The 22,477-nt window shown below is 39.4% G+C and overlaps 1 protein-coding gene across 1 annotated transcript in view; it reads left to right on the top strand.

Annotated features, from left to right (window-relative positions):
• Positions 1-16,202: 16,202 nt before the first annotated feature.
• Positions 16,203-22,477, top strand: part of olfm2 (olfactomedin 2) — a 48,014-nt gene continuing 41,739 nt past the window's right edge. Inside the window, exon 1 of the mRNA XM_023348936.1 lies at positions 16,203-16,678. Coding sequence (XP_023204704.1) covers positions 16,622-16,678 — 57 coding nt within the window. The 5' untranslated portion in view covers positions 16,203-16,621. The remainder of the gene's footprint in view (positions 16,679-22,477) is intronic.

Below are 22,477 nucleotides of genomic sequence, written 5' to 3'. Positions count from 1 at the left end.
TTTTAGAAAGCATATCTCCTTAGCCTCTTTATTTTTGAGCTAATCTGACGGTCACATTAAGTTTGGAGGTCTTTCGCTTCACTCTGTAGAAAGATGGCCACCTTTGCTCTCTATTCACATCAGCATACATATGAACTCTGTTCCACTAAATGAACACAATATCACTAACAGCTCACTATGTAATATTGATTAGCAAGGGAATTTCATGACTCAATTTGTACTGCATATGTATCATTTTGGGAATTTATTTGTTCAGAAATGTTTGTAGAAGCAGACTGCATGTGTATGTGCTGCATTTTATGCCCTTGTGGCGATAAAAGTGATTCAAATGCTTTAATCCAATGATTTGGGAACGCAAACAAATACTTTTGGCAGCATGTTATGCCTCATTTTAGACGTTACCTCACTTTATAAATTGATATTATTGTGTTGATTATCTCCTGAGGAGGTCGTTTAGCTATTATTTTAGCTGTGTTGGACTATGGATCTCAAACACGGACAGAATACCAGCTCTTGAGAACTGGAAGAATGGAGTTGCCCACGCCATGCTGAGATATTCTCAACACTGAGACAAAGTTTTGAATAGACTGCTGTTACTTTTCAATTACACTTAATTTAACTTGACCACAAATTAGTTTTGTGATTAAATGTAACCAAGCACTGAACTCTTAACCCTGTAAATCAGTCTTTTTTAATGCATTCTGGATAACTAGTGAACGTCTTGTATGCAGGAGCATTTCACTTGTATCCATTTTATCACACGCTTACCTTAACATGCTGATGTGCAAGCACTGTATGTCACACTCACAACATTCTGTCACCTTCCCTTTCTTACTATTTGGAAGTGAGAGGCATACGTTTGAGCAAAGCGTTCAACCAGCTCTGCTCTGCTGTTCAGTGTCCCATTAATGATTCGAACAGAGCTGTGAGTCTATAGTTGGCACTGATGAGCTACTTTCAGGCCCAGGAGTACATTAGTGCAACCCAGAGGCAGCAAGATCCATAGTTGCTGTGTACTGGACTGACAGATGATTGGAAGATTTTGTCTCTCATTCCATCTTTTTTCTCCCTTCTTTCCATCACTCCCTCCAGCTCTCTCCCTCTCTCTACCTTTCTCTCTCTCTCTCTTTCACTCATATGCTCCTAACTCTCTCTCTCTTTTTACTGTAGTTAAAAATATTGTTTTATTCCCCTGTACTTTTTCTGTTCTCATCTTGTTTCTCAGCTCTTCTGTTTCTGTGACACCGACTTCACCCAAGCTGCACGTCACAAAGTCACAATGAGATATAAACAAATTAAACAGATGTTCAGATTAATTAGAGACACTCAGCAGGAATTGCTATATTTTAGCGAGAACAGCGTCATTCCCTGGGTCTCAACATGTCCACCCAATTTCAAATGTTCTGCCACAGCTTGATAACTACAGACATTATTTTCCAAGCCACTGATGTGTGCATAAGCGTGCATGCTGTTCACATGCTTACATCTTGCAGTGTGCAAGAGGTGATGAATAACTTGGATCTTCTTTAACGTGAGCTAAAAACGTCCAATGTTGGATACACGTGTTTGTGTGGTGATGGGAAATCGTGAGCAATTGAAGCTGAGCAGAAGTTTTCTTTTATTAGTGTGCATGCAAGCAAAGCTACTGCCAGGTCCCATCCACTGCTCCTTTATCTCAGAAAAAGGTTGGGGGGGAATTATTTCCACTGGTGCTGCTCTCATCAGAAGAGCTTATCAACAAAGCTAACATTAGTACAGCACTAAAAAACATGGCCTGAAGGCGAGGCAGGAAAAAAGAAATCCCTGGGCATTTGGACAAGCAGCTCATAGTGATTTGGAAGCCCAAGGCCCTGTGTTTCGGGGAGTGTTGGATGATTATCTAGCAGACGGAGAGAACAGATTTAAACATGCAGCTTGTTGTGAATGCCCCCTTCACCTACAACACCAGGATGCAATTTGCTGTCTGCCGCAGCTGTTAGCATTCACCTCCACGGCTACCACCACAAACACTACAACTGCCATTCAAAGTAATTTTGGTTGGCAGCAATTACAAGAGTGAAGAGTCTCCTGCCAGTCAAAGAAACATGAAGAATCAAGAAACATACAAACAGAGTCACACTCATTCACAAGTGTTAAACTGTTATGAATGATGGAGTCTGTGTTAACCAGCCACGGCATCTCTTCATGAACAGTCTCAGCCCAGATCAGGAAAGCAGGGAGCAGATCTGTATTCAGCTGTGTGGTTTGGTGTGATTTGTTAGGGAGTGAGAGCGCCAGTGAGAGAAAGCGGTGTAGCTGCATGACCCCATCACTCAATAGAAATGATTTTTTCCCATAAATCAGACAAGGCAGAGAGGGAAAGAGAGCAAGCAAAAGACAGAGACTGAGTGATTCAGCTCTGGGATTACACTGGCTCAGACTTCAGCTGAAAAGGGAGGGAAACTAATCGTTTCCATTCACATCAATGAGTCTGGCTACTCCCGCCTGTATTCCTGAATGCGTTGAAATACCCATATTCTCTCCACCGCTCACTCTGTCGTTCTCTTTTTCCATCATTCTCCCTCCCCTTCACCCTTACATTTTTTCCCTCTGTCTCCTGTTCTTTCTGAATGATCTAAGCACACTGTCATGTATTAGTGATAAAATTGATATGGTATTTACTCTGTCACGGAGAATCGGAAGTGACAGCATTTCATGGGCACCTGGACGTTTTCATAAATCCTCCCAAGTAGGAGTGAGCTGCATAGACAAACTGGTTTGCCTGAGGTGTAAATGTGTTAACATTAATACAGAGGAGATTCAAAACAATATATTTTCTGCCAGTTCTAGAAGTTCTCAGTCACATAATTTAAGCTTTTATAAAAAAAAAATAAAAAAAATTGGTACAATTTTCAGGTGGCCGAAGCAGTCGCATCCATCTGTTCAAACAATTGCATGCAATTGTAAATAAGAATTAAGGAAGGGAATTTTCTGCAAATGAACTTGAGAACAAATACCTTGATTTTTGGAGACATGTCCTGTTGGCTGATGAAACCAAAACAGAATTGTTTAGCTTTAGTAACCATAGTTACGTTAGGAGGAAAACAAGGGGGAAACCTGTAAAATGTCAAATGGTGACATTTTACAGGTTTTGACAGATTTATTTTAGCTTCTTACTAACCGCTTTTCAGTTGTTCTATAAATTTGTTTTCTAAACAATTTCAACATTTTTTGGTGAAAATCACTGAATGTACACATTGCATGTTCAAACCCATGAGAAAAGTGTCTCACCTGTGGTGGGGATGTCACACACACTGACTTATTCAGGCAGTTGGCGCCAATATGCAGGTTTAATTACAAATGTACAACACACACAAATGCTGCACTGTCTGTCTAAGATATTTAATGAATGTGTGACATATGTAGTCTTTCAGATCAGACACAAACATGTAGTGCTGTTGGACAGGTGAGGCAGAAAGTACTGTGCTGCACTGAGAGAGGGCAGCGCTGAGCTCCACAGGCACAAAGGGCAACAGGTGCTATTCTTCTACACTTTGAAAAGACTCACAGCATGTTATTGGAACTGGACAGACAGAGAGCCATTCTCTTCCATGGTGATCCTTTCCACTGAAGATGCTAGTTTCAGACAGCATGTCTCCAAAAATTAAGATTTTTTTTCCAATTTATTGAAAAAAAGAGAGATCAGCCCAAAAAACCACAACAATCTTTAAATAAACTTGACCTTGTATGAAGGTTTATGTTACTTTTCTTTCTAGCGTGTTGTTGAACACAATGAAACTGATTAAACCAGAGTAATAGCTTTTAAATGTTTCAATTAAAATCACAACTGAAATATAAACTTGTAGTTTAAGTTTTGTATAGTTGTACACCAACTCCAGAGGACTCCGTGCTTCCTCAGTCATAAACTTCATATCACTTTTAATTACCAGACCTGGTGGTTGCTTTGAAGGTCATCCACCTGTAGACTGAGTCATCTTTACAAAATCAATCAATCAAATTTTCTTTGTATAGCACATTTCAGCAGCAAGGCATTTCAAAGTGCTTTAATTTACTGTACATGCTACATATAACCAACTATAGTCTTTTTTTCTGAGGGACCAGAACAGCTCTTTCAATATAACAGTCTTGCTCACTCTCACTTAAATATCCAGAAGCACACCAAACCAGGGTTTAATCAGAGAAACTCTCTTTTAAAATGCTGGGTATTATTATTAATAATAGTAATATTGCCGTGTGTAATTTTAGCCGTTATCTGTGTGAATAAATGTAGGAGTGTCCCAATTTATTCCTCACCAAAAACATTTAAAAGAGGCTGTTGAACTTATTAAATATCTGTATGTCCAGATATATCAGACAATGTCACAGGCAGCCATAGGGTGTTCTATATTTTTCAACCTTACTGTATGAAAGTTTAAGGGGTCTGAATCAATTTGCATGAGAATAAATAATTTTTTTAATATCCAGCAGGCTTGTATTAGGAAAATGAAACAGAAGCAAGGTTATGACATTTTGAGGTGCTGTTGTGTTTGTTTCATATTCAAAACCTGTTTAACACACAGCAGCAAAAAGTGAGGTATTCAAGCATGCCTGCTGTTCTTCCTCCATTTCCTCCAGAACACATCAAATAGTCATTTCTGCTAAAGCTCCATCTGTGTGCCTTTTTCAGCACCAGATGAAAGAGCAGAGGGATGCTGATTGAATACTTCGCTACCCGAACAAACCTGCCGTGCTCAAAACACGATAGTTCTATTTCAATTCAATCAAAGAACCAGCCTCCACTGATCCGCAATATTTTTAACATCATTACATGCAAGTAGTCACGTGTTGAATGAACATGGATAGAATAAAGGGTGCAAGTGTGTGTGTCTATGCTACAGCACTAATGAGTGGTGGAGCTTCAGGTGTCTGTGCTCTGAGAGGAGCTGAGTGACAGGGCTCATGAATAGTGATGGTCGACAGCTGCTCATTAACCAAGAGACTGTCTGTCAGCCAGCAGACTCCAATGCCAGCCCTTCCCGTATGTTTTCACACACAGATATGAAAACATACACACGTAAACACCCCCTCATGCAGGTTTTCACACACATACACACCCACACACAGGGACTTTATATCCCCTTCATCTGGGCCCCCTGTGGCTGTAGTCGAGAGAATACCAATCATGCCTTTTCCCCAGACAGCCTGAGTGCAGCATGTCTTCTTACCTGTGAGCTCACACCACTCCCACTGGGGCGAGCGCCACACTGAATATGGAAACAGAGCAACACAAGGTCGAGGTGAAGAAGTACCTGTAAAGAAAATGACATTCACTATTGAAGCGCAGGCACATTCAGAGAGGGATAAAGACATTGCGATACAACAAGAGTGGCAATTAATAAAAGGCTGTTTTAAATAATTTTCTGTTTGTATTTTAAGGTGCTTTCAGCATTTCAATCTGGAGAGACTCAGACGGAAAAAGACAGCGATTAAAAAGGTTTATTGACATACATGAATAAAAGTTCTTTGGCGCTCGGGCCCCGGCTGAGGACATCGAGCTGTGAATTGCAATAAGCTCGGATGAGCATTCCCGATGCTGGTTAGGAATATCATCCCCCGGAAACAGACACTGGTGGTGGAGGTCGGTGAAGAATGCGTGACTGGAGAGCCAGGAGAGTGGAGGTGGAGAAGGGGCGAAGGTGGGTTGAGCACAGCTGGAAAGCGAAAGATGCAATGGATGGAGGTCCTTATCAACTGGGGCTTGGTCGGTGATTGGCCGTGAAGTGGCTTGGTCCAGCGTTGATAGGTCGTCGATGATGAGCAGGACGCGCCGATTGGATGATGCAGGTTGGGCTAGAGAGTCCTCCAGTTTGAATTTATGCGTAGGCTTCATATTAGAGAAAACAAACATTCTTTATATTTCTGCTAAGTCATAGCTTCATCTCATTGCATACATTTTATTATTTCTTAATAGTAAATAGTAATATTCTTGGGAAGTAGGTGAAATTAACACTGACAGAGTTACTTTTTGTGAGCTCCTCAAAGTCCTAAAGGCCCAAGAATCTTTCTATTACAGTATTTTGCAGATGTATCCGCACCCTGTGCCATATTTTATAAACAAGAAAGTTTCAGGTGTTTTATGTCTTATTCTCCACAACTTTACATTTGACCTGGAATGCTGAACACAAAGAAGGCTATGCATTTGCTTTTTGCTATTTGGAAAAAAAGAGAAAGTTTTCCATGTCAGTTTTGTGTATATGTTTCAAATTAATTTTTATTTATTCCACAGTCATGTCAAACTCTCTGTTAACTCCATTTCTCATTATTTTACTAAACTTTAGCAATGAAATAATTTAAATTTGCAACTTAATTTTATCATTTGACATAAAATAACATTTTTAGCCATTAACATTGCCTCAAACGTGATTTGACAGCAAAAGCTTTGGTAATACGTTCATGAAAGCAAAACAAATATTTTTATTTAGAAGTCTGGCATGGCTTGACTACATTTTTATGCAAGGTAAACTTGGCATGGGAGTCCTGGAATATGAACTGGGTGACGTGATCCAGACCAGGAGCAGGTGGTAAGAGGTTTGCAATTTCTGATTCTTGGCAAAGGAGGAACAAAGTAATTTGTAACTAATAACTAAACAAAAACCACAGAGAGTGTTTCACTGACTGCTGGGTTACGCACCAAGCATGTAGGAGCGGGATGGATGCAGGGGCCAGGTATTTATGGAGAGGGAGAGTAATGAGTTGCAGCTGTGGCCTGAATTCACATAACAAAGCAACACTTTAGTTATTAAAGACACGCCACGCAAGAAAAAGAGGTGAAGAGGAGAGAAGGCAGCTTTAGAAGATAAACCCCGTGGTTTAATCCTGTGATGGAATCTACTTTTGCTTCAAATCAATTACAAGAGAAAGGCATGAACCGTGTTATTGTAGCCTCATTTGATCTCAAATAAGCCATGCTGTCCTAAACAAGGGGAAGAAAAGAGCACAGATGAGCTGAAAACACCTTCATTACACCAAACACACACTCCAGTATACCTCTTTGCCCTCTCACAAACACTCATCTGCATGCTGCTGTAAAAGGAATTTGCCCTCTCACTGTGGGTCTGCTTTTTTTTTTTGCGTCAGCCTTGTTCGTGCCTTCAACACACAGCTACTCAAACACGCACACAAATGCTCGCCTTCATTCTTTCTGCCTATCTTGGAATGAGCCAGGGATTGATTCTAGTCACACAGGAGTGGGGCGAAATGAGCAGTCACTCTGAATAGGCAAAGGAGTCAAATAATACAGATATGAATGTCGGAGGAATAATTGAGGAAAGTGTTTTATATGTAAAAGACAGAGGGAGATGGAGTGGAATTGAATCTTGAGGAAAATGAGGAGCAGTCTGGGTCCCAAGGGACAGACTTACAATAACTCCAACTGTTTTGGAGGAAAATAGACGATAATTGGAGTGGTCACTGGATTCCACTGAGCCCAATCCTGTTCAGTTTCTCTCTTTTTCTGGCTTTCATCCATTCACTAATATTGTTAGTCTCATTTTAGCACATCCCAGTCTTCTATCAGTATATGTCAAAGCTTTTTTCCCTCTTTTTGAATCGTTCTCCATTGTCTCTTTCATCCCCTCCCCAGCTTTTCTCTATGTACTTACTTTCTCTTATCTGGCCTTCCACAATCCCTCAATCTCTTCCACAGCCTGCAGGCATAAAACTACATCAGTGGAATTTCATCAGATATTCCAGGCACATCTGGACACCACCAAACAGCATAAATTGAGAATTTTTTTTTTTTTTAAGTGTCCGGCCAGGCTTCCTCAGCCTTTTTAAACAGACCAGGAATGGCACAATCGAGAGCTTTAGCTCCATTTTCTTGTCAATTCTAGTTCTTTTTATAAGCTTCTTTCTCCAAAAGATTTATTATTTTTTGTTTTATTAGCTTTCACCTGGAGCTAAACTGAAAAACCTAAGCTACAAGCTCTCACAGCCTGAGCAGCCAGTGATTCTTCACATAGCCGTCACCTTGTCAATCCACAGCAAAGTTTGGGCATTTTTGGTTTGATCCACTCACCCTATCCTTTGTTTTTTCACGTTTTACTTTGGCCACCTTGTTGGCATGACAACATGTCTCTATGGCAACGGTCTAACCAGAAAATTGATTTTTTTTTTCTTTTTACATTTGATATGTAGTGTTTTTTATATTGAGTGTGTTGCAAAACAATGCAGCATAGAAGCTAATGCACAGTCTTCCCATAGACAGAAAGGCTTAAAAATCTTCAAAGGGAGGAATAACCTACAAAACATTTACTCACAAGCAAATTGTTAAAGTCTCAAGTTGCTTTCCGCGTACTGTGACATTGAATAATGCTAAACAAGAAATAAAGCAGAGCTCAACAACATCTGCACGTCTCATTGCCCTTTATTTGGATTGCAATCAGTTGCGTGATCAAAATGTAAAATTACTTCCAACAAATAAAGTCAGGTTTGAAAATCATCACAAAATCAATTGACACAGTTCCTAGTGACCCAGGAGTTTTCTGAAGCTTCCCATAAACATTTGTCTCCCTGTGTGTGGCCACGAACCAGCAGGCAGCGTAAATAAATTTCCACACTATGGCTCTGTCCTTGCACTTCCTCTGCCCCCCCTGCCTCATTCGAGATGACTGGTCCTGTGTCTCCCTCTCTTGCTCCAGGTCCCCTGTTATTGATTGGGAGCCTGCTGGAGGGTGCAGGGATAAGATAAATAAAGAGTCAGTGGCCGAGAACAGCTCTCTCACTCAGCATACCATGAAGGAGGGGGATAATCATCTGCCAGTCCCGCGGGAGAGGCCATGTATCTCTCAGGCCACTTTCAAATAAATCCCCTCACCCATCACCTTCACAACAAGGACTCAACACTTACAGAGCTGCAAAATCAGATTTAATTAACATTTTTAATGGATTCATTAGAAAAAAAACTGCAGTACTGTTACCAATTTCTTTGTTAGTGGAAAAAAACACACACAAACAAATTTGAACAAACAACTCTAGTGAGGGTTAGATTCTCTGCTGCAAAGCATGAAGGATTGTCACATTAAAAGCCTGTTTTTACTGAAAATCTCCTCACAGTGTACAAAACACAAGGTTCTCTTATTTAAAGCAAATGCTCCACTCCTCACTAGACCTCTATCAATCAAGCCATGATTTCTTAAAGGCTGCTACACATCACTATGTGCAGCCTATCTATCTCCTTCTGCACAACACACAATAGTGAGTACTGAGCCGTCTGACGTGCAGACACAAGCGCACACAGTGGTGGAAAATAACTGTTGGCATCTCTTGCAGCACTGGGAGCAGTGGTGTGAGGCTTCCCCTCAGATTTTGAAAGCTCTATCTGTATCAGGAACAGCAAACTGAAAAAGCAATTTGCTTTGTCACACAGAGACATGCTTGACTACGCTGAATAATTGCGCTGCAGCTCTGGAAAGAGCTGTTTTCCTTTTATCTAATGAAGGTCTTCAGGGGAAGGCACACAGTACATGTGCTTTGTTTGCTTTGTACATGTGTGTGTGTTTTATCTGCATAGATTGGTATAATATGCAATTTGCAGTATGCTTGGACCTTTGTCCATAGGTGTCAAGATCTATAACGTCGCCTTTAAGATACAAGCAAATCAGACACCAAGTAGAAACTCACAGCTCCGTTTCTATCTGATCCTTTTTTGCAAGTGTCCCCATCTCCCAAACAGCTCCGCTAGGATATATTGATTCATCAAATCTGCATGTTGCTCTCAGCTGTATCCAGGTTCAGGCTCAAGGCAGTTGACTGATTCAATAATGCAGAAGGAGAACAGAGAATAAAAACTTCCAGGAACTGCTGAGTCCACACACAGATGCCTGCTGGCCCACCTCTGAGGAGTTTGTGGAAGCCTGGGGGACAAGCTCAGCCTTTGACAACCACACAGCTAGAAGCCCTGCAAAAGACTTGTGAAAGCATGTCAAGTCCAAGGGGACATACTGCTAGTTTATTGGGATTTTTTTACTTTTTTTTATTCCTCCCTCCTCGTCTTTCTTTAACACTGGTAACAGCGGTTACTGAGGTACATTATAAAGAAGTGTGTGATCATTAAGAAGTCAGGGGCATTTCCCTCATGATTAAAAATGAAGAAAAAAACAAAGATAAAGGAGAAATTAAAGAGGAAAGAACGCACTCCATCTGACGACTGTGATCAGGAAAAGGTTCTAAATTGCCTTAATGGCTCTAGCATTTGTTCCATGGTGAAACTGTAATTAAGTCATAAGCGACAGTTTGGAGTCTTTGACTTCATAATGAGGCTGAATATGCACAGTTCGTGCTCTATGGATAAGCTGCTGTAATCACTTTTATCTGCTTAATTATGTAAAACCATTCTTTTATCCCACTAGTGTCTAGCTTTTTATCTCTGCCTCGCTTCTTTTAGGTGCTGCAACTATAAAACAGTCGGATGGATCCCGCCATCTAGCAGAAATCAGCCCCAGACATGCAGCTTGTTTGCTTGGAAGTGTCAGTTCAAAGGGCTACTGGGAAGTAAAATACAGCAAGAGGTGAGAGTTAACAAAGAACACTGTCATGGAAAAGATGCGACAGCTATAGCTACTTTAAAAGCAGGCACAGGGCTGTCATGATACTGAAGAGTTTTTGAGTACTTCTCTTCTAAGCCCCATAGAACTGGACAGAGGACTTCACAGCTAAAAGATGTTGAATAAGACATTCTCCATTCCTTTCCTTTCCAAGTTCATTTCAGATTTCAGGATCATATCTTCCCTGGCATTTATTTCCCAAATTGCAACAGGACTCCTATCAGACTATGATGGAAGGGAAGATGTGTGCTGGGTGCTGCAGGTTATTTACAAAGGGAGAAAACATATCCTTGATTTCTCTAATGGAGGCAACCTGACTGCACTCCTTTTAGATAGACCTACGTCAAAGCTCTGCTTCCTCACCAGAGCTTGCTGCACCACTGGGTACATGCTGCACACACCAACATGGGCACGCACTCACATCCATTTGCACTCACCCTCTAGAGTGTGGCAGCGGAGAGTGAAATCTTGTGATGCTCAGGAACTTTGCAGCCAAGACAGGCTTCATTGGGAGAGAAAAAAACTGAATGCATGAAAAAACAGGAAGCTGCCACAGTTTCAATGGAGCAGAAAAAAGCAGTAGAGAAAAATGTCAACAACAAATAGCTGCTGGTTTCTGCTGCCGCAGGCAGTGTGGACCTCGGTTCCCCCGTGTTTTTTCCCCCCTCGCATTATGCATCATCTTTTCAACCAGTTAAGCACTACAAGCGTTACTGAGTAAAACCCAGGGAGCATCTCAGCTTTGGTCATTCTGGGGGAAAAATATGAAGGACTGAGACATAGGGGGACCTGGCAGTGGGAGAAAAACAAGAACAAGTGAGGGATGGGCAAATGTGTTTGTGTGCTTTCAACGTAAAAAAATAAATACAATAAAAAAAAATGGAGCTCTTGGCAGACCGTCCTGATTAATTTGGCAACCTTTATTCCCCTCACCCTTCATTTGTTTGTGTTTCTGTAAGTCTGTTGTGGGCAAGATTTATGTTTTGCATTTACCAACATCTCGCCGTCGGATTCTTCTGGAAAGTGACAGATGATGTGTGCAGGAATAAAATGAGGCGCAGAACCTGGCAGAGTTTCTTTGAGCAAACGTTGGCTGAACTTGAGCTGTCCTTGTCTTTGTTGCCTTGGTCTTTTGCAGATTGTAAAGTGCTACCTTGAACAATAGGTGTGAAAAGCCATGTTTAGTTCCATCCTCTGGCAGCCACTGAATGTTTCACGCCTTTCTTTCTTGGCACCTTGAGTGTTTCGATACTCAGCAGAGAAAGCTCTTGACTCTCTGACCCAATGATTGGTTGATTTTCATCACTGTTAACATGAGTCTTCTGATACAAAAAGAAAAGACATTGGGTGGTTCTTCTTTCTAAAAGATATGAGTCAACTTGGTAAGTTGCCTTTTGATGCAGATTGAATCAAATAAACATTTCAGAATTTCGGTGAATGGAATCAAATGATTAGTACTTAAAGCAACAATGCCTTAACCGTTTATTTGAAGCTCTAAACTACAGGTACTCCGGAACAGAAAACAATTTTCCATGATGAAAAATGATGAGCTGAGGCGGTCTGCTGGTTTGTGTGAAGACTCAACATAGGAGGCTGCAGAGTAATTTCCGATATAAATGGAATAGCAATTTATTTAGAGTGCACGAAAGAACTGCATGCTGTAATGTTTGCACAATTTTTTATTTTTTTGCTAGATTTTGCTGTAATATTTTGAGTGTTTAAGCTCCTGTGATTTAGTCCAGTGTGTTAGTGTGCAAGGGATGACCTGAATCATAACATTCGTGATTCTGGTTAAATGTATTATTTCTCATTAAACTAGTTTCACTCATCAAGAAAATCAATTTAGTCTCAATCACAGTAGTTTCAAAAATCTGAGTCTTAAACTGAAGGAAGAAAAGGAGACTTAGAACAGGAAATAAGTTTACTCATGATATATTGCATCTAATATAAACGTATAAAGTAATTGCAGCAACACCCTAAAGCTAGGAAAGCCTAATTAAATGCTAATCAAAAGCAAATAAAGAGGTAAATTAGTACTTGTAAACTGCAGAGCCAAATCCAAAATCTGTCCAGAGCTCAGAACACAAACTGTCTCACAAAATGGACTCATGTGGAGAGCTGACCAATCAGAAGAGGATTTTTTTTTTAGCAATGTAAGTTGTGCCATATCATCCAATCTTTAAACTTAAGAGATTTCAAGGTCAGCCAATCAGAGTCCTTCCTCTATCATACCAAAGAATTATAGATGTAGATTAAGGAAGGAAAATATAAATTTTTAACTAACATTTGCCTACTAAGACTTTCTTTGCACATTAAATATATTTTAACACATAATCATTTCACAGAATAAAGATGGCTTCACATCGAGGTCTAATGACATGATAGACATTCAGTAGTGAACCGAAGGATTAATCATATATTACTCAAATTGAATAGTTGGTAACCTTTAAAGGGTCAATGGACTGAATTTAGATTGCGCTTTTCTAGTTATGCCAACCACTCAAAGTGTCTTATAGTTGGGCCACATTCATCCAAACGCACACGTTCATTCACTGCTATGCAGATCTGTATGCAATTTGAGATTAGGAGCCTTGCCCAGGGCCATGTCAACATGCGACAGGAGGAAGCTGGAATCAAACCCACAATTTTCAGATTGTGAGATGACTACTCTTCCCACTGAGTTCCCACAGGGCAACTGCGGCTCGCCAAGGGGTGTTCATAATTTACCTTTTGTCTCACAAGAGAGTCTAATGTAGCTGCAGGTGGTTTTATGTAAACTAAATGTCACAAAACTGTTTGGAATGTCAGGAAAACATCTTTGTTAAGAGACCATGATTTGAGAAAGATGTTTGCTTTAGCTGAAATATGGGTTCAATTGTTCTAAATGATAAAAAAAACACTGCTATTTGGAGACTAAAAGGTCAAAGATTGAAGGCTTGCATAACAATGCCACAATGCTAATTGTTCCAAAGACTGAACTCAATAAGCCACATGTCTTTCAGGGAAAGTACTATGGACTCAGTGATCTGGTTGCTCTCTGGCAGCATATGGTCCTTTGCTTCTATTGTGTAATAACTCTGCAACACTGACATCAATGGTTACATTACAAAGGTCCATAACAGCCATGACCTTAGTAATATTTGTTCACTTAATACAGCAACTCATGTACTTCATAAAATCATATTAGGCTGCCTGTATGTTAAATCTAGATTCTAAGTTTTACTGATGTACCTGTGCGATTCAGCCCCTATAAACATAACTCAAAATAAATATCCATCCAGAACATTAGATAAACAAAGTTTATTCAGACCATGTTTTGTTCTTCCTGTTTAGTTTGTTCTTGAGTGAAATCCTAAAAATGTGGATTTTTGTTTTCCACCACACAGTTCTGTTTTAGTAGATACACTGTACATTTCCACAAAGCAGCAAAAAAACATGCACACAAACCAATATAAACACAAAGAAACAGGCAGTTGTTGGATTAAGTCCAAATGCCACCATGTTTGCTGTGCTCTTTAAATATTTAATCAAAAGCATGATTTTTGAAGCTCAAGCAGAAGGTGTTATTTTATCGGTAATCAATAACATCCATTTTGTCAATGCTTACTAAAAGAGAAAAAGGTAAACATGGAAGGCAATAAAAACACAAAGGAAAGTTCTGGATGGTAAGATTTTATATCCTTTCATATACAATGTAATTTACTGCCAGGCAGTTTGAGATGGCAGAAACAGAGAAAATGCCTAGGAGAAAACATATTAGCCCTGGGGGTCTATTTCCTTCTTTCTCCAGGCCTTCTCCGACTCACTTATAGGGATGAAAAGAGAAAATTGCTCCTCCTTTGACAAATGGGTCAAGCTTTGTTTGCATTTGTGTTGGAAGCATTCCTCCAGCTTGCGCAACGCTGCCTTTTCCAACATTTCACAGAATAAAAGTCAAGAGAGGATAGAAGAGATGGAACACAATCCATCGATTAAACGTTATTCATTGAGCATTTTTGATGCGAACAGGTGTAACGCAAAATGCTTCCCGGAGGTCAAAAACAAAATGACAGACATTTAATCACTGGAAACATAAACATGAAAAAAAAAAATCAAAACAGATAAAAATACAAATAATACACATCAATATTGGCAAAAAAACAATAAAAAATTAAAAGCAGATGAAAGTTATTAAATTAAAGAGCTAAAGGAGGAGCAGAGAAGAGACGCCTTGTAGTAAAGTGTACAGTATTTCTTGAGCATGATGGTTAAATGCATTTGCACTCTGGCCTCCTGCAGTGACTCATCATCAATTTTACTCATCTAGGCAGCTGTGGGTTTCTTCTATACTAACCTCTTGATAACTGTATGAGTAAACGCAACAATTTGGGTGAAACACTAAAGTACTACAATGCCGGTAAAATAATTTTAATCTAATAATTAGATGGGAGCATTAATCATTTTAATTTGTTTTCCCATTTTCATAGATAACTGCTTCCTTGTTCCACGTCATCTGCTTGCTTCACATCCTCATTGTTTGTTTTCTAGCTGGTGGAAATAAGGGGGTGTGCACAGCCACAGGACAAGAAGAGTACGAAAAGAGAGGGGAAGCATCACTGTTCTAAATGGTTTTCAAGACAATTTCGCGTTTTTAAACGTTAAACGGTTTAACACTCTTAAGTTGTCGGCCAGAAAACAGTTGTGAAATTATGACAATCTGTTATTTATTATATTAATATAAAGTGTTCTACAAAAGCAAACTCTTTCAAGTTGGGAAGTTCATTGAAATTGTATGCAATAGTCAAACGGGAACAATTTTTAAAAATCCCACTGAGGTTAATCTCTTTTGCAAGAGAATCCTTGCCAAGACTTGCAGAAGCACACACGGATTACAAATGCATAAGTGTGAAGTAAAAGGGAAAGGATGGATGCTTTAAATTTATTTTACAAAAAAACTGAAAAGTGTGGCGTGCTTATGCATCCATTGCCCTTCATTATGAAAATCTACGTCAACCAGCTGCCTTAAGAAATCGCCCAATCTGAAAAACAGGTCCCATTGAGTCAATTGAATCTCAGTATGAATAAAGATGTCATGTAAAGCCCTCATTACTTTGTTAGAGAACATAGTGAAGGCAAAGGAACACAGCAGACAGATCAGGGATACCAAGAGGCTGTGATAGCTTTATATACTCAAGAAGCTGCAGGAACAACCTATAAAATATTAATGTAACTTGCTCACATAATACGTTACTTATCAGAGCGCCGACTCTTTGCTTAATCAATTCTGATGGCCAGAAAGATTTATTAATCAACACAAGGATAATCTTTGCACTTTTAAGTTGTGGAGAATCTATCTTGGCATATTGTACTTGGAATTGAGTCCTTGCTGAATTAGTTGTATTAATGCAAATGTGATAGATGCAGTCACGATGCTTTAGAATTGGTATAATCCATTCTTGAGGTGTATTCCATTTTATGGAGCAAAAAAACCCATCTATCTATCTATCTATCTATGAAAGCGTTTCCTTCTTTCTCTTTTCTCTAACTCTCTTGTTTCAGTTGCGCGCGTGCGCTACAAAGCTCGTCTGCATCAAACACCAGGACTTGTTTGAATCGGCTCCTGGCACATAGACGTGCTGCTCCTAGCGTCCGCACCTTGAAAGCACAGCAGTCACCTTCCAACCTCTGCGACTCTCCCCTCCTCTCCTTTTCTCTCTTCTCCTTTCTCAGTCGCAGTTATTCTGCGGGTCGGAGGGGACGGCTGTCTCTGCACAGATTACACCATTTTAATGAGTTCCCTCCCCTCCACCCCCCACACTCTGAGAAACAGGAGCTTTTTCTATTTCGCCTATTTGCTCCACAGTAGACCGGCGGCTGATCGCTTTACCAAGCCACGGAGGGCTGCCTCGGCGTCCTGGTGATGAGGCTAGTGGCGCACAGCCGACACAGCTTTGAAGGAAACCCGTTGGGTCTGGAGAAACCGCCCCAATAAGGGACGACAAAAGACGGGAAGAGCTGCCGGAACTACTGTACGTTGGGACGCTATCATTTCTCCGACAATGCATCTCTTCAGTGCCATGTTTCTACTTGTGATGTTAGCTGGCATGCCCAGCGAGGTAAGGACGCCTGCATGCGTTAAAACGGCACCGCGTAAAAGTTACTGTAGTGTTAACTGCGTGCACATTCTTTGAGAAAACATAAAGTGGAGGCGAAGGTTTTATAACAATCACAATCATTTAGAAGAAAGAAAGTCGTGGTGCTTTGTATTGCTTGGCGCGTTATAAAATAGGTACTACGGCATTGTATTATGATTATCGCCATTCACTGGGAAGAAAGTAGGAACTTAAACAAACAAACAAAAAAAACAGCATGCGGAATAGACCACTCTAAATAGATAGACGTGACATTAAATGCACCTTGTATGTTCAGAAAAGTAGAATAACTTTTTCTATATTTTATGAGATAAACTAAATGTTTTAAGATGTTTGGTGACTTCTGTGACCTATAGTTATTGTTGTTGTCTACCTGCTGAACCTCACCGACAGAGAGGTTCAGGAGGCATCGCTGAGAATCACTGCAACTGCTTGCGCTAATTGATGAAAGAAGCTGGCAACCATGTGGGATTTATAGCTGTGAATAGAAACCGTGAGTAATTAGCGTGGAGTGGCAGACCAGCGCCAATGAAACTGCAGCGGGTCCCGGCGACGTGTGATGTGTCTCTGCATGGGTGGCGTGCTCCTGTGCATGACACTCCAGGAAAAGCCGCGTCCGTTTGGTGAAAGCTGACGAGTTTTGATGTGACAGTTGTAAATTGAAGTGAAGGACGGTAAATTATTTGACCCAGAAAAGCTTTTAGTCAGGGCAGGAGCATTTGGATTTGCAGAGAGTTCAGCTGGTCAGCAAATTCCCACTGTTGAGCATAACTAATGGCGGATTAGAAGGTGTAAGAAAGCCTCGGAAATTCGTCTATTATTTAACAGTTTGCAGGACATAAAAAGAAAGAAAAAAAACCCATTTGGTACTTTTAGTTCCGTGCCGTAATTCATCCAGCACCACGGAGAGCGCCGTGTCGCGCCTTTTGGTTAAAAGCAGCAATCCGATTTTATCTAGCACCATAGACAGCGCCTTCTTTTACCGAGGCGGCATCACTATATGTTGTATTGGCCACCGGCCGTGGGGCTTTAAAAACTCTGCAGCAACATCTTTGAAAAGCATAGCGCACTGTATTATGACACTTTCCACGTTAAAAACATTAAATATGAAAACAAACGTCAGGGAGATGTAGAGTGGCCTCTAACGAGCAATAAAGTCACATCAAGATATATTATTTATTTTTCTTTTGGGATGTTCCCCTGAAGCTCCTGAACAAAGCAATTTGTCACAGCTAATGAGCCTGGTAGACTTTTCACACACTGGTGGTTTCATGGAGACGTGGACGAATTTATTGGAACCCTGAGTAAAGATACATGAAAAGCCTTACAAAAATACTTTTTGTATTGCAGGGGAATGATAAGAAAATATTGAACAAACCAAACCTTACCTCATGAATATTTTTCCAGTCCGGAAAAACTAATCACATGTTAGGTAATAATTGCTTTTAACAAACATCCTTTTGCATTAAGATTTTGCGCCCGATTTCAATAATTCATAAACCCCCAGTAGCAAAGAAGACGTGTCACACTCTTTTTTTTGACATATTTCCCTACATACAGAGAGAGACATTGTTGACCAATTCATTTGGCAAAATATTTTTAGGTTCTGGGTTTATCGTTGATGAAACAAATAGGTTTTGTTTACGACACCAAGGACTGAGAAAACTATGTAAGAAGGTTGATTTGGAGTTTGGTGAACCATTTGATCACCTTTGAAAGATTCTCCAATGCCTCATTTTAAGTTGCTGGCTACGTCCACTATAGTTTTAGTTAAAACATTCTAGTGTCACAATGAATTGTGGTTATTTGGACATTATATTTGGAATATTTGAAATTCATTTTAACAAACATACTGAGGCACTCAGAAAGAAGATTCTAACATCTTAAGAGCCTCATAAAGACTTCAATGTGATCTCAAATGATTTAGAAATCAGGATCTGACCAGTTTGCCTTCATAGACTTCATCATAAATGTCAGTTTGTATAATAGTGTGCTCTACAAAAATCTAATCTAAATAAAGCAGAAGTAAAACTAGACTTTGCTACAAGCCAATGAGCCACACATACAGGCAAATCCACCAAGGACAGACTAAGACTTTACAAATTGTATTTCCTAAGACTGATTTCCGAGACTGGTAGATGACTACAAGAAACATCTCACTAAACTTATGTCAGGCAAATAAAGCATATCATTACTTTTTGGCCTCTACCATCAGTTCGCTGTGTTTGCTGAATAATGGTCCTTGTCCAGACACAAAATCCTCAAAACCATCACACAATATTTGATAAAATAGGAAGAGATTACTCGGTGCAAATGTGTTGCTTAAAAGGAAATTCACTCATGTCTAACATGTATAAATAGCAAAGGTCACATGTCACTGTAAACATCCGTGCCTTCGTGATCACGGCTACAACTTGGGTAAACACTGTTGGTGACCTTTAAAAGGAGTAAAAGATGTTTGTTTTACTGAACCGAATCGAGACACTATTGTAGAGAAAAATCTGCTGAGTTTTTGTAACCTAAATGAAACACGGCGTAGGACACACTCACAGCCTCTTAGATCTGTGTTACATTAAATCACTCAGGTTCTCCGACGCCCAATTGTAAATTCATCCACAAACCAAATCCAAATCTCCAGCAAACGTTAAACACCAACAATGTAGCTAGTGATGTACTACCGAACAGTATCTTAACCACAGCTTCTGTGATTTCTTGCAGTAACTGGCCTTAGGGGACAATTTGTTGTAAGTGTTTGCCATTAAATATTGAAAGGTCTGAAAGAAAATATGACACCATCCATCTTTCTAAGGCTGCGTGCAAACATAAAGAATTAATGAATTCTTGTAAATCAGCCTGTGAGAGTAGCTGCAATATCCGCATACAATTTTAAGTCACAGTTTTAGCAAATGCCACCGTGAAATTATGTAGAGGCCTTTAATGAGGCACTTGTTCATTAACAGCATATTTTTGTTAAGTAACCATGGAGCCCTGGGTCATTGGTGACACAGAGGGTACCTGCTTGATTTTGGCATTAAATGTGTTTTATATTCATCAGTCCATGCAAACCGGATGCAATGGCACAAGGGACGATAATTCTTTATATTTATTTGTTTGGGTTTACTTACAATGCACCGTTTGAAGGAACTTGTGAAAGAATGGAGACATTTTCACATCAAACACCAGAACTTCTTTTTTTCAGATATCAAACTGATAGCTATGATAGTATTTTGATTTAGACTCTCTCTGCCAGGCTCCAGACTCTGCTTCCCAGTGTTTTGGTCTTTTGTACTACCTATGTGGCTCCCGTTATCAAGTAACAAATCCCTTGGGAAATTACAAAAGTTACTCTAAAGTTTGCCTGAAGTTTATACATCCATCCCCTGTACGCTGCACTCAGCCTGTCACACCCTGTTGGCAACAGCTATAGGTGGAGGTTTTTGAGCAGATATTTCTTAAGGATAGAGAGAACGTTTATTCACTTTTTGAAAACTGGGAATTTAATGGAATGACTAAAAATCATGATTTATAAAAGGGTTAAACAATAACACAGAGTTTTGTTGGCTGCTCTTGTCCTGAATCTCATCAAATCACAAATGTAGTAGTGACCATGAACATATCAAATCTAACTCTTCACATGCATTTCATTTTAAACATTAATCTGTATCAAGGTCTTGATGCCCAGCTGTACTCTTAAGAGTTCATCATGACTTCAAATATGGTTAAGATGATCTCTTACTTCAAGCACATTGAATCCTTGAGTCTTCAAGAAATTGTTTTTTTTAAGACTTGCTGTTCATTTATTAAAAGCTGATTTTATGCTTGTCAAAATACGTAGGTCATCGTTTACATTAAGTTGTTTTATAATTAAGAAATCCAGAAATATTTAAAAAATGTTTCTTTCTGCATTATCAGTTAGCAAAAAGAGAAGTGAGATGGGCCTTTGAGCATTTAATGATACCTCAGACACTCAACAACTTTAGCCAGAATAATCACCTGGTTTTTTGCATTTCTTCTCTCGCTGTCAGTGAGTTTAAGCAAAGTAGTGAAAAATGTGTATTGTGATGCAAGTTTCTCAAAGTCTACATCTGGTTTGGGTGAGCTTCTTGAAACTGGAGGGATAAGGAAAACAGATAGAAAGAGAGAAGCAAGAAAAACCCAATCAATTTGCAGCAAGTCTGATCACCTTGGCAGATTTCTGCTGCAATATTTTTGGGGTGTTGAATGTTTTGTTACGTTAGTTTTGTCTAAAGTTTCCCGCACATCTTGATGTGCTCAACATCACTCAGTGACTTTTTCAAGAATTTTGTTTTCATTCGATTTGGAGTGGTGCAATAACCTGGGTCATTTAAGTGTGCTGCCACAGGATGGTCTTCAGGCCCATACAACATCTGTTCTGAAGATGTACCACTCTTAGCTGATCAGAGGAGCAGCGTGGCAAGAACCACGGGTCAAACTACAGCGTGATGAGAGGTAATGCAACAAGATTAAATTTTCCTGAGGAGGTAGTCTGGAGCTGACAAACTGATGTGTCGAGGAGGACTTAAAATCCCTCTTCATTTTTCTTCAAACAAACTTTTCCCCACAATTTCAGTTGGATGCCATAACTTAAAATTTAGCTTTGAGACCTTTCTTGAATTTCCAGAGAAAGGTGTAAAGATTAACAGCTATGTTTAATCTGCTTAGATAATATTTGTAATCGTTGCTTTTAATCAGTAAATTCTCCTTTCTCAGAAGTTAATTTAATGTTAGTAATTTTGTTTTGCGTGTTCACTTATTCTTTTTATTTAATAAATCATTAGCAATTAAATTTCATTCTCAAACTGAATAATTTCTAATATAATTTCACACAGCTATTAATACTACAAAAATGTTCCATGTTTTGTTTTAGCTGCACAAAGTAAAGGCTTTGTGGTAACTTTTAAAAATTGTAGCTGCTATCCTTGTGCAGCCCTAAAGTAATGACTGATTTTATTACTTGGTTTAAGAGGTTTGATCTCAAACACTCCCAACTTCTCTTTGGTTGAGGATGATGAAACTGAACCTGTTCTGGGATTCTTCAGCTCAAACCAAGTGTTGTAAGAGAGAAAATCTGGTTGATTGACAAAACTCTTCTGTACTTTACAGGACTCTCATTAGGCATCATGATAAACCAGGATGGATGTATAATTTTACATTCACCTTTTTTCAATTGAATCTGTTTGAACATTTTAACTTAGCCATCCTGAATCAATTTATATCTGCTATGCAAGCTCAGAAAACTAGAACTTGTAAATCATGATGCACATAAAAGAAAAAATTTAGCATATTTACCTGCAGGAGTTTATGTTTACACTATGTTACACTATTGTAAATTATATACAGTAAATATATATTTACTGTTACAGACTAGCACTGTCGCTATGGAGAAGAAAAGCTTTTTCATCCAGTCTGGTTTTCTTAATCTGTAGTCCAAAAGTCACAGACGAAGTTATTCTAAATTTTAACTTGAGTAAAATGAATTCTGACACTTGGCCTGTGCAAGGTGCTAAACAGCAGCTGGGATAAGCTCTAGCCTCCACATGCAGCTGAACACAAACTTAGAAAATAACTGAATTGATTTTTGTTTCCGAAGGACGTTTCTTACACCTGCTGTTGTCCATAAACTTGGACTTTTCACTGTGAGGTGTTTGGAAAAGATTGATCAATATTGTTTTCAGAACACATGCAATTTATTCCTTTAGAATAAGTCACATTGTCACAATGTTTTCATGAGGAGAGGCGAAA

Source organism: Xiphophorus maculatus, chromosome 16 (genome assembly GCF_002775205.1).
Source record: "Xiphophorus maculatus strain JP 163 A chromosome 16, X_maculatus-5.0-male, whole genome shotgun sequence".
NCBI lineage: Eukaryota > Metazoa > Chordata > Actinopteri > Cyprinodontiformes > Poeciliidae > Xiphophorus > Xiphophorus maculatus.
The sequence above is the reverse complement of the archived record's forward strand: the minus strand, read 5'-3'. Positions and strand labels throughout refer to the sequence as shown.